Source organism: Lucilia cuprina, chromosome 3 (assembly GCF_022045245.1).
Source record: "Lucilia cuprina isolate Lc7/37 chromosome 3, ASM2204524v1, whole genome shotgun sequence".
NCBI classification, from domain to species: Eukaryota; Metazoa; Arthropoda; class Insecta; order Diptera; family Calliphoridae; genus Lucilia; species Lucilia cuprina.
In genome coordinates this window covers 38,450,042-38,466,387 of record NC_060951.1, presented here as the reverse complement: position 1 = coordinate 38,466,387, position 16,346 = coordinate 38,450,042, and the positions used below count along the sequence as shown (strand labels likewise).

At 24.3% G+C, this 16,346-nt stretch overlaps 1 protein-coding gene across 8 annotated transcripts in view; it reads right to left on the bottom strand.

The window, feature by feature from the left end:
- Positions 1 to 16,346, bottom strand: part of LOC111684411 (mannosyl-oligosaccharide alpha-1,2-mannosidase IA) — a 306,748-nt gene that overhangs the window by 116,762 nt on the left and 173,640 nt on the right. For 5 of the 8 annotated variants that reach the window (XM_046947212.1, XM_046947214.1, XM_046947216.1 and 2 more), the window contains 5 exons: positions 12,104 to 12,716; positions 11,820 to 12,044; positions 11,616 to 11,754; positions 9,424 to 9,685; positions 8,925 to 9,357 (listed from right to left, as the gene is read on the bottom strand). In XM_046947212.1, coding sequence (XP_046803168.1) covers positions 9,208 to 9,357; positions 9,424 to 9,685; positions 11,616 to 11,754; positions 11,820 to 12,044; positions 12,104 to 12,716 — 1,389 coding nt within the window. In that variant the 3' untranslated portion in view covers positions 8,925 to 9,207. Of the gene's footprint in view, positions 1 to 8,922; positions 9,358 to 9,423; positions 9,686 to 11,615; positions 11,755 to 11,819; positions 12,045 to 12,103; positions 12,717 to 16,346 lie in introns of those variants that run through there. The other 3 variants (XM_046947211.1, XM_046947210.1, XR_006940352.1) reach the window with 3 other exon arrangements.

Below are 16,346 nucleotides of genomic sequence, written 5' to 3'. Positions count from 1 at the left end.
AATTGTGGATGACATTTATTGGAAATATATTAGATAGTATTCTACACTATAAGATTTCTTGTTCATTATAAAATAGATTTGGTTTAACTTCTATTGTTTCCCCTCCCTCAATTTTTTGTTTAAATAAAAAGTAACGCTTTTTTGGCAAACTTACTTAATTGCGTCGTAATTATATTTTCGATTATTGAAGTCAACAAGTTTCTATAACCAGTTTTGGTAGAAGTGTGTCTTTGGATTATTTTCTCTCTTTTTTTTTAATTTAAAACTCTTACACGTGTTTTTATTGTTGTTGTTCTTGTTTAAATAGACACCAAATAGAAAAAAGTGGTAAACAAATATTATACGAAAACAAACTGTGATAATTTCGGTAAACAAGGCTAAAGAGACTAATACGACTTTTTAGTGCTCTACTAACAACACTTACTTAACCAATTGAACTGAACAACAATTAGAACTGAAGTACTAGAAGCGGTTCGGAACAGAATTGTAAGTGAACTAGACTTGAACTGAAATTAACACTGAACTTATCTAGAACTGAGATAGAGTTAAACTAGAACTGAGATAGAGTTAAACTAGAACAAAAATAGTATTGAACTAGAACTGAACTAGAACTGAATTAGAACTGAACTAGAACTGAACTAGAACTGAATTAGAACTGAACTAGAACTGAACTGAACTAGAAGTGAACTAGAAGTGAACTAGAATTGAACTAGAACTGAACTAGAACTGAATTAGAACTGAACTAGAACTGAACTAGAAGTGAACTAGAACTGAACTAGAACTGAACAAGAATTGAACTAGAACTGAACTAGAAATGAACTAGAACTGAACTAAAACTGAATTAGAACTAAACTAAAACTGAAATAGAATTGAACTAGAACTGAACTAATCACCTACACATGGGTAAAATAACTACAAATGCACAATGTAGTGTATTCGCTAAAAAAGAAGATGAAAACTATAAGATACATAAAAACATTAATGGAATTATATATGTTTGTATTGCTATACCAACAACAAACCTTAAGAGGGTGTGTTTCCTTTAGATGTATTTCACGATGAAACACAAATGTGTGAGAGTCTATTTTTTTATGACGTAATAATTGATGTTTAAATATTTCTACAAAAAACACATGTTTGTCTTCAAATACGAGTAGCTACCTGACTGATTTCAAGCAAATATGAACCTTTTTTTAAACCTTTAAAAAATAACAAACTCAAGCACTCTTTCAACAAGTATCTTTTAGATTTAAGAATGTTCTACGCAAGAACTCATTGGCGAGAGATTGATTCGCTTTGTTTTTATAGTACCTAAGTAGGTTAAACAAAAGTGAATGTGTTGTGTTATCATATGTGTACGTGGACTGACAAATAAGTTTAAATAAAATGGTAATGAGGAAGATTATATTTCGATAATTTTATAGATGAAGTGAAATATCAATAATATATATTTAGTTGTTTTGAGAATTTTTTTAAATAAAGAGAATTTCAATATTTTTTAAAGTTTAAAATATTTTCTTATATGTAGAAAATCGGGAGATACATTTGTGCATTTTCTATGTTTTATAAATGAAGAGAAAATTTAAAGATCTTGTTTAAAAAATATTATTTCGAATACATTTTTTTATAAAAAGAGAAAATTTCACTTTTAATTCAAAATTCCTTTTTTTCAAAAATATTTGAAAATTTCCCTTTATAGACAATTTCACAGAAATTTAGTTTTTATAGAAACATTTATTTTTATAAAATGAGAAAATTTCACTTTTAATTCAAAATTCCTTTTTTACAGAAATATTTGAAAATTTCCCTTTATAGACAATTTCAGGGAAATTTAGTTTTTATAGAAACATTTATCTTATATAAATTTTTTATGTTTTATTAAAATTTTTGATTAATTTCTCTCATAATAGAATATTTTCGAAAAATTTTTAGAAAAAAATCTTTTTTAGAAAATTAAACCTTTTTTATAGAAAATTTTCGGAAAAATTCTCTTTTTATTGAAAATTTTCGGAAAATTTTACTTTAGAAAATTTTTGGAAAATTTCTCTTTTCATAGGAAATTTTCGGAAAATTTCTCTTTTCATAGGAAATTTTCGGAAAATTTCTCTTTTCATAGGAAATTTTCGGAAAATTTCTCTTTTCATAGGAAATTTTCGGAAAATTTCTCTTTTCATAGAACATTTTCGGAAAACTTCTCTTTTCATAAAAAATTTTCGTAAAATTTCTCTTTTCATAGAAAATTTACGGAAAATTTCTCTTTTCATAAAAAATTTATGGAAAATTTCTCTTTTCATAGAAAATTTACGGAAAATTTCTCTTTTCATAGATAATTTACGGAAAATTTCTCTTTTCATAAATAATTTACGGAAAATCTCTTTTCATAGAAAATTTTCAGAAAATTTCCATATTTATAGAAAATTTCTCTTTTCGTAGAAAAAATTTCGGAATTTTCCCTTTTTATAGAAAATTTTTGAAAAATTTCTTTTTTTATGGAAAATTTTGTAAAACATTAATATTTATAGAAAATTGTCTTAAATTGCGTTCTTATAGAAAATTTTCGAATATTTCACTTTTTTTTAGAAAAATATTCCTTTTTATAGAAAATTTTAAATAAATGTATTTTTTATTTTTGAAAAAAACGTAAATTTGTATGGAAAATTGTCTAAAAATGTTTTTTTATAAGAAATTTTCGGAAAATTTCTTTTTTTTTTAGAAAACTTTCGAATAATTTCTCTTGTCATAGCAACATTTTCGAATAATTTCTCTTTTTTATAGAAAAAATTTCGGAATATTTCTCTTTTTATAGAAAATTTTTTGAAAAACGTCCCTTTCTATGGAAAATTTTCGGAAAAACGTAAAATTATAAAAAATTGTCGTTTTATAGAAAATTTTCGAAAAAAAATGTTTGGAAAATTTCACTTTTTTATAGAAATTTTTCGAAAATTTAACTTTTCATAGAAAAATTTCTCTTTTTATAGAAAATTCTTTGAATAAAGTTAAATCTATAAAAATTATTTTTAATATGAAAATATTTAAACCAAAATTTTGTTAAAATAAATTTGAAAAATTTATCTTTTTTTAGAAAATTTTCGAAAAATTTATCTTTTTATAGAAAATTTTCGAAAAATTTAACTTTTTATAGAAAATGCTTAAAATAAAGTTATATATATAAAAATGATTGTTAATACGAAAATATTTAAACCAAAATTTAGTTTACAAATTTCTTGTTAGAAAATAATGAATAATTTAAAATTTTTAAACAATGACAATGAAATGTAAAAATGATTTATGAAATTAAAGCAATGAATATTTATTGAGAACTATTTATTTTAAAAGTTTTCAAATTAATTTTTACTTACTTTATATTTTAAAAATACAAACCAAAAGGAATGCAAAAAATGAAGCGTTAATTGTTTTCAGTTATTATTGAGAACAAGATTTAACAGTTTTGTGTTTAAATATTTTCTTGAACTTTATAAATATGTAATTAATATGAAATATATGGATATTTCTTTTATTTATATTAAAATTTTATTTAAATATTTTATTTATAATAAATTTAAACTAATTATTAAAATGTTATAATCTTAATAATAATAATAATAAAAAATAATTAAATAAAATAATAATAATTAAATTTATTTAATATCATGATAAATATTATTTGATTATTATTTTCTTTCTTTTTGAATTTTATTTTATATATTATGGTTGTTTTCTTTTTTTAATATAATTAAACTTTTTTTTTTCAAACAAAACTTTCTATAGAGTTAGAGACAGAAAAAAGTGAGAGATAGAGAAAGAGATAAAGTAAAATTTTCAATAAAGTGATAGTTTTTTTTAATGTTTTTGCTTATTTTCCAATAATCAAATATGGGAATAAATATATTGATTTCTTTTCTTTTTTAGGGAGAAGAGGGCAGAGGAAGAAAAGATTTATTTTTTGTGAAAATTTATTTTTTTTTTGTATTTTGGTGTATTTGTAACATATTGCAAAATTTTAATTTTTAGAAAATTTTAGTGGGAAAATATTTTCAGAAATTTGTCAATAATTGAGTATTTAATATGTGTGTGTGTTTGTTTGTATTTCTGGGAGCATATTGTAAATTTTGTTTTTTTTTTTTTTGGAATATTGTTTTCATTTTATATGATACACACTAATTTGTTATTTTTGTTATGTTTTAGTAAAAAGAAGACTACTATTAATGTTTTGTTGTTGCCGTTTTTGTTTTTAATTACTTAATTTATATACATATACAAAATATCATTTATCTTCTAACATCATATCATTTTTAATTGATATCAAGTTTTTCTGTTAAATATTTTACAATATAATATTTTTTATTTTTAATAATATTTATTTTGTCTGAAAATTTTTTATTATTTTTGTGTAAATAAGTTTTATTTTAAATTTCGTTTAAATTCAATATCAATTTGTTTAATATTCATTGAATATTATTCGATCTCTCTATCTATATAGACAATTAGGCATGAAAAATTTAATTCTTTAGTACTTTTTCGGTGCTTTTTGATAAAGTACCGTGTTACTTTAATTTATAGCCTTGACTATAGTCTAGTTTATAGTCGAATCTATGGTCTAGTCTATAGTCTAGTGTATAGTCTAGTGTATAGTCTAGTGTATAGTCTAGTCTATAGTCCAGTCTATAGTCCAGTCTATAGTCCAGTCTATAGTCCAGTCTATAGTCCATTCTATAGTCTAGTTTATAGTCTAGTCTATAGTCTAGTCTATAGTCTAGTCTATAGTCTAGTCTATAGTTTAGTCTATAGTCTAGTCTATAGTCTAGTCTATAGTCTTGTCTATAGTCTAGTCTATAGTCTAGTCTATAGTCTAGTCTATAGTCTAGTCTATAGTCTAGCCTATAGTCAAGTCTATAGTCTAGTCTATAGTCTAGTCTATAGTCTAGTCTATAGTCTAGTCTATAGTCTATTCTATAGTTTAGTATATAGTTTAGTCTATAGTCTAGTCTATTGTAGATTGAGTTTATAGTCTAGCCTATATTATAGTATTGGCTAGACTATAAACTCAATCTAGAATAGTCTACTTTATTTTCTAAAGTAGTAGTCTATAGTCTAGACTGGTGGAAAATTAGTTTACTACTTAAAAAGATAAAAAGTACTATTTTTGTTATTAGTTAGTACTATTTCAAAATTTCGATTTTCCATGCCTGTAGACAAATATTAATTTTTCATTTTTTTTATTTTTTCTCTTTTTAATGTCTCTTTCGTTTGTTTTATTAATTTATTTTAGGGAAAACTTATTTTAAAACAATTAAATTTCTTTTTTAATTATTTATAAAATGTTATAATATTTATAAATGTTTGTTTTATATTTTTTATATAAATAATGTCTATACTATACTTTACATTTTTAGTATAAAGCTTTTCTTTTATTTTTACTCTTTTTTTTTAATACAATTAATTATATGTATAAGTTTTTTTTATACTTTATTATGTTTTACTCTAATATTTGGCGTTGAAGAAAACCTTTTTCTTGTTTTAAATAACGCTTTAAAAATTTTCTTTTCTATACCTTTTTTGTTTTAAACATATTTAACTTGTTGTTGTTTTGTTTTTTTTTTTATTTCAAATTATTATTTTTCAAAATTTTTATTTGTTATTTTGATGGTTTTGTATAAGGCTTTAAAATAAAGTAAATTCTAAAATGTATAAATGTGTGTTTTTGTTTAATTTTTAATAATGTATTTTTCCAATATGAACAACATTTAGTTAAATAGAATTGTGCTTTTTCCAAAAATTAAAAAATTTGGTAGTAGTTTTACTTTTTTTTTTAAGTAATAAACAAAAAATTTGGAAACAAAACAAATTGTTTTAATTAACAAAAAATATAAGTACAAGTTTTTTTTAAGACAAAAAATATAAAATTTAGAAAAGTTATTTTAAAGTTTTGATGGATTTTTTTTTTAATTTCATAGAAAATGTAATGAGGTTTAAATGCACCTAATAAAAATTGAAAATATTAAAAAATTTTAAAGATAACATATTCTGAATTATCGATTTTAGATTCATATTTTTAGGTAAATTTCATTGAATTTTGAAATTTTTTTTAAATTTTTTTTAGCTTTTTTGTTGCTTAAATATTTACAAATATGTTTTAAAAAGAAATTTTCCTACAATTTTCTGTAAATAACAAAAATTTTCTAAAAATATCTATAAAGAGAAAGTTTTTCCAAAATTTATAAAAACTAGAAGTTTTACGAAAATTTTCTATAAAAATGAGAAGTTTTATTAAAAATTTTCTTTAAAAAAATTTCATCCAAAATTTTTTTTATAAAAAGAAAGAGAATTTCGAAAATTTCGATAAAAAATAAAACTCTAAAATATTTTTAAATAATATTCGAATATTTTCTTAAAAAAAAAGAGAATTTCGCAAAATTAAATTATATTTTATTAGAGAGAATTTCGAAATTTTCTTTAAGAAAGAGAAAATTTCTTTTAGAAAGAGAGAATTTTGAAAAATTTCTATAAAAAAGAAAACTTTACGATGTTTTTTTAAAATAGAAAAGTTTGAGAGATAATTTCAAAAATTTCAATAAAAAATAAAACTCTGAAATATTTTTAAATAATATTCAAATATTTTCTTAAAAAAAGAGAGAATGTAGCAAAATTTAATTTTTTTTGAGAGAATTTTAAAATTTTTTTTGAAAGAGAGAATTTTAAAAAATTTCTATAAAAAAGAGGAAAGTTTGAAATTCTTTTAAAGAGTAAGTTTTGATTATTTTTTAAAAAAGAGAGAATTTCAAAAATCTATTTTAAAAATTAGTTTTAATAACATAATATCGAAAATTTATTTTAAGAAGTAATAATTTGAAAAATTTCTACAAAAAAGAAAACTTTTCGTTAATGTTTCTTATATTAATGTTTTAAATATTTTCTTAAAAAAAGAGAGAATTCAGAAAAAAATTTAAAAAGAAAACTTTTCGAAAATGTTTCTTAAAAGAGGCGAAAAGTTTAAAATATTAAAAAAAAAATTTGGATTATTTTCTTAAAAAAAGAAAGAATTTCAAAAAAGTTTTATGAAAAGAAAGAATTTAAAAACTAATTAAAAAAAATAATTTTGAAAATTTACTTAAAAGAGAGAAAATTTTCTATAAAAAAATATTACGAAAATGTTTTTAAAAAGAGTAAAAATTTAAATTATTTTTATAAAGAGTGATTTTGGAATATTTTCTTTAAAAAAACAAGAGATTTTCGAAAACGGTTTTTAAAAACAGAGAATTTAAAAAAAAAATCATTAAAAAGAGAGAATTTTGAAAATTTATTTTATGTTTTTTAATAAGACAAAATTTGGTAAAAAGAGAATTTTTTCTTATAAAAAAATATTTTCCAATCTGCAAATTTCGAAATTTTTTTAAAGAAAACAAACTTTATTCTTTTAAAAGAATATTTTTGAAAAAATTTCTTTAAATAAATATTTAAAAAAATTCGTTATAAATAGACATTTTTGAAAATGTTCTATAAAAACGAAAAATTTTCAAAAAATTTTATTTATAAAGAGAAATTTTCAATAAGTTTTTATACAAAGACAATTTTTAAAAAAACAAACTTTAAAAAAATATTCTTTCAAAAGAACATTTTTAGAAAAATTTCTCTAAATAAATATTTAAAAAATTCGTTATAAATAGAGACATTTTCGAAAATGTTCTATAAAAACTAAAAACTTTCAAAAATCATTTTCAATAAGTTTTTATATAAAACTTTTAAACAAATTCTATTAAAAGAAATTTTTTTTGTGGAAAAATATCTCTAAATAAATATTTCAAAAATTCGTTATAAATCGAGACATTTTCAAAAATGTTTTAAAAAAAATAAAAGAAACTTTTAAAAATCTTCTATATAAAGAGAAGTTTTCAATAAGTTTTTATATAAAGAAAATTTTTGGAAATTTTCTTATTGAAAAGAGATTTTTTCGAAAAAAAGAGATTAAAAGAGATTTTTATTTAAACAAGAAATTTTCTAGAAACTTTTTTATAAAAGTTGTTAAAACCTAAAATCATTTATTAAAAAAAACCCTAACATTCGCAAAACTTTTTGGAATATAACAATTTGTACTCAAAGAGAAGAAGATACAAATATGAAAATATGAACTATATGCAAGAAACTAAAAACCGATTTTATATAGAAAAAGGCAGAAATGTCAAAAATTATCTAAAGAAAGTTTTTATTAAAAGAATGTTTAGCAAACTAGCTAAAAAACATTGAAAACTACATTTCAAAAATGATTTACTAAATAAAAGTTTTTAGCAGAAAATCACTATATAGATATGGACGCATTTCTATATACAAATATTATATTTCATTAATATACATCATTATTAAGTTTTGTACAACTTTAACGTAATATAAAAAATATTAAACATTAAATATAGTTTGCCTTAGTTACAAAAACAAAATATTTAGGAAAAAATTTCAATATTAAAATATATATTTTGTTTAAAAAATATACAATAAATTATGAACAAAAAAAGGTAAATTAAAACAAAATCTAAATTAAAATAAACTATATGAAAAAAATTATGCTACAAAAAAAATGAATTAAAATTAACGAAAATTATTAAAAAAAAAAACTACATAAGTGCAAGTGAAGAATTGCTCACAATAGAAATATTATTATTTTTTTGTTTTTGTTTTGTTTAACACAGTTCTACAGAGGTGATTAGATTAATTAAAATATTTAGTACTTGTTGCTACAAATGTGCGAATTATAATTATTATTTAAATGAAAAAGAGAGAAATAAAAAACATATTTTATATTTAAAATGTTGTCTTAGTGGAGAGAGTAAGCGAGAGTAAGAGAGAGAGAGAGAAATACATGAGATTCAAAGCAAACTTAAAAATTTTGTTTTTGTTTTAAGAAAATTATAAATAATTTTTGGTTTAGTAACAAAAACTTAAAAAAAGGGGGGGGGGAAAGCAAAAAAATATCAACGGGTTGAAAAAGTAAAACAAAAACAGGGGGCGAAAAATAGGAAAAGAAAATAATGTTGATACATGTCCTTATAACCATGTATTCAATAGTCAAAATTTAAACGCATAATTTGTTAATGTTCTTGTTGTTGTTGTTAAGATTACAGCACACTTAGTGCCAGATAATGGAAAAACTTAAAATACATATAAAACTAGCAGCTGAGTTAGATTTAATGCGTACAACAATTTGGCCTTTTAATTTTAGGAAGCATTAGTAGCTGCGGCTGATGTTGACGTCGCCTGACGATAGTAAATATTTGCCCCTTTAATGGGCAAAGGATGAGCCTCAGTATTAAATACCCATTCATCCAAGGGTATCAGTGAATCATCAGAGAATAATAGATACAAATACTAAAGGGGTTTGTTTTATTTTTCATTTAAAAAAATTGTATAAAGAAAAATCAAAATTCCACTTACCTTAAGAGTTTCAGCTAAGAAGAAACTTTGTTGTACATCATCCTTTTGTGGTACTTCTTGATAGACATTCTTAATGCCCGAATAACCGTGTGGTGTACGACAATGTTGCTCTAATGCTTGTACAGCATCCCAACCCCAGTCACGATACTTTTGATCGTGTGTCAAACGCCAGAGCACAAAGTAACTTTCCACAGTTTCGGGTCTTAAAATGTAGTATTTTTCATTCGATTTCAAGGCACGAGCCTCGGCGGCTTCACTAAAGCTGTCGAGAGAAAGAGAAGTTAAATCATAAATGAAAAAACAAATCTAAAAATATTAAAAAACAGTATTTCAAAATTTAGTATGAAAAAGGAAAATGTTCTATAATTTTCCTAAAATTAAAAAAAATAATAATTATTTCAAAAATGTTTAATAAGTGAAATTAAAAAAAAGTTTTGAATTTTTTAAATTTTCTATAAAAAACAATAATTTTGAAACTATTCTATAAAACAAAAAAATTTCAAAATTTTCAATAAAAAGGAAGTTTTTCAAAAATGTTTTATAAAAGAGAAATTTTTTGAAAATTTTTTATTAAAAGAGAATCATTTCAAACAATTTCCATAAAAAAACTTTCTACGAAAAAGTGAAATTTTTCGAATATTTTTTTTTAATTTCCTATAAAAGGAGACATTTTTTTAAAATCTTTTATAAACGAGAAGTTTTGTTCTAAGTCTAGTTCTAGTTCAGTTCTAATTCAGTTTTAGTTCAGTTCTAGTTCAGTTCTAGTTCAGTTCTAGTTCAGGTCTAGTTCAGTTCTAGTTCAATTCTGGTTCAGTTCTAGTTCAGTTCTAGTTCAGTTCTAGTTCAGTTCTAGTTCAGTTCTAGTTCAGTTCTAGTTCAGTTCTAGTTCAGTTCTAGTTCAGCTCTAGTTCAGTTCTAGTTCAGTTCTAGTTCAGTTCTAGTTCAGTTCTAGTTCAGTTCTAGTTCAGTTCTAGTTCAGTTCTAGTTCAGTTCTAGTTCAGTTCTAGTTCAGTTCTAGTTCAGTTCTAGTTCAGTTCTAGTTCAGTTCTAGTTCAGTTCTAGTTCAGTTCTAGTTCAGTTCTAGTTCAGTTCTAGTTCAGTTCTAGTTCAGTTCTAGTTCAGTTCTAGTTCAGTTCTAGTTTAGTTCTAGTTAAGTTCTAGTTTAGTTCTAGTTCAGTTCTAGTTTAGTTCTAGTTCAATTCTAGTTCAGTTCTAGTTCTTCTAGAATCTTTTATAAACGAGAAGTTTTGTTCTAAGTCTAGTTCTAGTTCAGTTCTAATTCAGTTTTAGTTCAGTTCTAGTTCAGTTCTAGTTCAGTTCTAGTTCAGTTCTAGTTCAGCTCTAGTTCAGTTCTAGTTCAGTTCTAGTTCAGTTCTAGTTCAGTTCTAGTTCAGTTCTAGTTCAGTTCTAGTTCAGTTCTAGTTCAGTTCTAGTTCAGTTCTAGTTCAGTTCTAGTTCAGTTCTAGTTCAGTTCTAGTTCAGTTCTAGTTCAGTTCTAGTTCAGTTTTAGTTCAGTTCTAGTTCAGTTCAAGTTCAGCTCTAGTTCAGTTCTAGTTGAGTTCTAGTTTAGTTCTAGTTCAGTTCTAGTTCAGTTCTAGTTCAGTTATAGTTCAGTTATAGTTCAGTTATAGTTCAGTTCTAGTTCAGTTCTAATTCAGTTCTAGTTCAGTTCTAGTTCAGTTCTAGTTTAGTTCTTGTTTAGTTCTAGTTCAGTTCTAGTTCAGTTCTAGTTCAGTTCTAGTTCAGTTCTAGTTCAGTTCTAGTTCAGTTCTAGTTCAGTTCTAGTTCAGTTCTAGTTCAGTTCTAGTTCAGTTCTAGTTCAGTTCTAGTTCAGTTCTAGTTCAGTTCGACTTTAGTTATAGTCATATAGAAAAAAACAGAAAATTTTCGAAAATCTTTTAGAAAAGAAACATTTTTCAAAAATTTTTTACTAAAGATAAATTTTTCTAAATTTTTTATAAAAGAAATTTTTTCAAAAATTTCTAAAAAAGAGAATCATTTCGAAAGTTGTTTTTAAAAAGAAAAAAATTTCCGAATTTCACCTTTCTTACAAAAGAGTGAATTTTTTTTTAATGTTTTCTTTAAAAACAGAAATTCACTAAAGTTTTCTATAAGCATTTTTTTATAAAAAGATTAAATGTGTTTATTTTTTAGAAAAAAGATATTTATTTTCTAGTATTTTATCAACTTACCGGAATGCTTCTGGTCCTAAACGTGTAGTTGATCGTATATAACTTTCGTGGCAAGTATTCGTGATGCCCTTACCAATGTTCATAAACTTTTCAGTGTGTTCATTTTGTCTGGTGTTAGCACCCAAAGCAAAGAGACCACCTATAAAACAAACAAATTAAAAAAGTTAATTAAAAAAAAACGCTCTTTATGCACCAACTACTCACCTGAAAAACAAGCTAAATGATCCATTTTATGTTCCAAACGATCGAATTTCAAATCGGAAACATAAGTCAAACCATTAGGACTAGTGCGTACCATTTTATCAATAATGGCAACCATGGCTTCATCAAACATTTGTCGGGCCTCTTCATCGGTTTGACCGGACTGAAGCCAGGCTTTAAGTAAATATTCATAGAAACTATCACCCAAAGCACCCAAGGACATGTGTACTAAAAGGGAAAATATTGATTATTTAAGATAAAACAAACTAAATGATTTAATAACTTACATTGACCCCATTTACCAGTTTTAGGATTCAAAAAATTGGGATATAAACCTTTGGGTTTTTCGATCTCTTTCAATATTTGTCTAATGGTTTGTACTCTCTCCTTGTATAAAGGATTACCGGTAATATCACTTAAATAACTAAATTCTAAATGTAGAGTACCAAATTCAGAGAGTATAGAACTTGCACCGGAAGCCCAACCGTAATTTTTACTCAAACCAGTTTTAGGATTTACCAAACCATATGGTATACCAGTTGGTGTCTGAAAGGCAGGTAATAGTTTATCGGCTACATGTTGGGCTCTCTCCTTATAAAGATTATCACCCGTAAAGGCATACATTGTTAGGAGACCACCAATGAAACGTATATTCGTTTCGAATACCGACAAATCAGCACTCACATTGTCTAAGGTGAATTTACGTTCAATCCAATCTCTACCCTCTTTATATTCTTTCTCCAAACCCATTAGGTAGAGAGTGTCAAGGCCATCAATAATTGTAGCTCCAAGATCCATTGAGCCGAAAATACTACTACTATGGGCTCGTTGGGACAGCGGTCTCAGTTCGTTTTTGCCCCAGGCATAAAGTTTGTAATTTTGCCAGGCATGTTGCATCATCTGGAAATAGAAGAAAGAGTTTTAAATTAGATCAGATTTATAACATTATTGAAACATTTCTAAATGCAACGAATTTAAAAATTTTCTTTTGTAAAAATAGAATTTTTCTAACATCTATCTATCTATCTATCTATCTATCTATCTATCTATCTATCTATCTATCTATATATCTGTCTATCTATCTATCTATCTATCTATCTATCTATCTATCTATCTATCTATCTATCTATCTATCTATCTATCTATCTATCTATCTATCTATCTATCTATCTATCTATCTATCTATCTATCTATCTATCTATCTATCTATCTATCTATCTATCTATCTATCTATCTATTTATCTATCTATCTATCTATCTATCTATCTATCTATCTATCTATCTAAAAAGAGATGATTTCAAAAATTTTTTTAGGAACAAAATTATGTTTAAGCCTTTTTCTTAAACATTTTCTATTGTAAGTCACACATTAATTATTTTGTTGCTGTTTTTTCACTTTTAATTACAATTCAATTCCTCACACATGTTTTAACTATTAAAATTACAAAATAATTTATATAAATTATTTACACATTATTTACTCGTTTCCCGTCAAGAATAAATAATTTATTGAACATTTGGTGCGTTTGAGTTTCGCAACATTTACATTAATGAATAATTTGTATGCGTGTTTTTTTTTACTTTCGCATTTCTTGAGAATTAATAAAAATTAATTGTCTTTAAATGGCAAGAATCACAGACTAGCCATACACTCCATTGTAGAAGAGATCGTATAGAAACAAACACCCTTGACATTTTCTAGGGAGAAGAAGAACAGTATGTAGTAGATTAAGATAAAGTGTCCTCTGACAGATGATGGCAAATTGTTGTGCGTTTTTTGTTTTTTTTTTTGTATTATTGTTGGAGCTGTGAAGATGCTACAATCCATTACGTTATTTTAATTACGCAGTCACGTAAATAAATACGCATTAAAATAAAAATAATCGAAAAAAAGAAGTGCGGTATTGCTCCAGCAACAGACAAGAATAGATTACATACAATAAAGGTTTGAATGGATGTTGCTATACGAGGGTTGTATAATTGTTAAGTAAAGTAGCATCTCGAAAGCCCTGAAGCTTATTTAAAGCTATATTTTTGAGATTTGCGGGCAATACACTGTTCAATTTTAATTTGCCTTAAAGTTCAACTATTAACAAATTAAATAGCAAAATAAAAAATTTAACTGAACTACATTTAAGTTTGTAGCAACCCTCGGTATTCAACCATCCATTCATTCAATCCACAGATACATAAATGTTTAAAATACATAACAATGTATGTAATTGTGTTTGTTCACTCATGTGTGTGTGTGTATGTAGACAATAACATTTTTTTCGAAAAAGAAAATACGAAAATTTATGGAAAACACGCAAAAAGGCGCCTAAAAGTCAAAGCACATGTGGCCTTTTTTCAATACTCTTTTCTTAATGGCAAATTTAATCGCTATAAGATCAGAAAAGTGTTCTGACACAATGGTATTATCTACCAACACTAAAATTAATTATGATGGTGTTGCTGTTTGTTGATTATTTTAATTATGATTTGTTTAAGATATTAATGGTTTTCATAGAAACTTTTCTGAAAATACGGTTGCAATATGTTTGCATAATTAATATAATGAAAGTGTAGGATTTAGATTTGAACCAAAATCAAACATTTCATAATTAAGAAACTGATAATTATATATGACCAAATAAGCTTTCAATTTGAAAACTAAAGGTAAAATGAAAATGAGATAATTGATATAATTTTGAGGCTATCTATCTATCTATCTATCTATCTATCTATCTATCTATCTATCTATCTATCTATCTATCTATCTATCTATCTATCTACCTATCTACCTATCTACCTATCTATCTATCTATCTATCTATCTATCTATCTATCTATCTATCTATCTATCTATCTATCTATCTATCTATCTATCTATCTATCTATCTATCTATCTATCTATCTATCTATCTATCTATCTATCTATCTATCTATCTATCTATCTATCTATCTATCTATCTATCTATCTTATATTTCTTATTTTTAAAACATTAGTCCTAATTCTTATTTAATTTTTTACCCAAAAAACTATTCAATTTACTTTCAGGGTAAAAACACCTATAAGTATGCTTTTACATTTATATTCATTTCTCTTGCATTTATTTATACATTAAAGCGTTTAAAACCCTTTTTATTGTTTTTAATCCCAAGACAATTTTGTTTTTGCCATGAGAATAGCAATGGTCACTTTGACCACCAATTCACATTTTAAACAATTCTATGTTGATTTTTCTCTTTTCTTTTTTCCAACATTCTTGAAATGCTGCTGACTTTAACCTATATCTTTGTTTTCGTTTTATTTGCACTTCTTCAATGTGTGTGTGTCTTTAGCAAACAAACGAATTTACTCAAACTATAGACATTTATGAAGGTCAGTTGCATGCAGCACCGACAGCAGCAACAGCAATTGTCTATGTCTACATGTTTGGCTAGAGTACTTCTTCATTTATGTATTTGTCACTCATGACCATTGTCATTATCATGACTGTTGATGACACACAACTGTACGTTAACAATGACAGTGTCTTCCTTCCAGCCATGATGAAGCAGCCGCAATATAAAATATTTTAACGTAATGCTATTTTAAGTTTTTTTTCTGTTGTTCTTATGTTTGTCTATTATTTTCAATTTGTTGGTTTTGGTGGCAAATGGTTTTTGCCTTTGGACTAGAATTGGCTTTGAGCCACTGACCATAGCCCAGTTTAGTTTATTTTGTTTTTGTTGGAGGTTTTCCATCGGACTTTATTGAAATTGTAAACTTATTCAAATATTATTTTATGGTTTTATTATGCATTATTTAAAAGAAAATATTGTAGTTTTAAAATTTAAATACATATTTAAAAATATCCCTTAAGGTATACAAATTTTAATTTGGTAAAAGTTTTAAACAATTAAATTATGTAATTAAGTTTAATACTTTAGGGACAAATTTTATTTAAATAAATATTTATCTAGAAACTTAAAAAAATATACGACTGTCTAAATATTTGTCGTTAGAAGAAAAATTTATTGGTATATTTGATAAGCCTGTAATTATGCTTTTAATATTTACTCTCCCTAATGTATACTTTAATTTTATTTATTTATTTTAGCATTTTAATTTCACTTTTCTTAGATTTTAATTAACTGATATAAATGATAGAATTAAAATTATTAAAAAAATTTAATAACCAAGATTTAATATTCATAGAAACATGCAGTTACTCATAACTATATCCTTAGATCATACTTTATTATACACTTCAATAGAGAAAAGAAATGTAAACAATAGTGTCTAAACCTAATACTAAAACAGTGGGATTACAAATTTTAAATAAATAAAACTTTTATTTTATAATTTTTGTAGGTAGAAGTAATGTAATAGATAAAAGACCAATAATTTGCCATCGGCTTTCGTTAAAAACATTATCGATCGTTAGATTTTTTATAAAACTTATTGATCATGGATCTTCTGTATTATCTTTAGAAAACTTATCGATCGACTGGTTTTGGATCTTTACAAAAAATAAATCGATAGGTTTTCTTTAGAAAATATCTT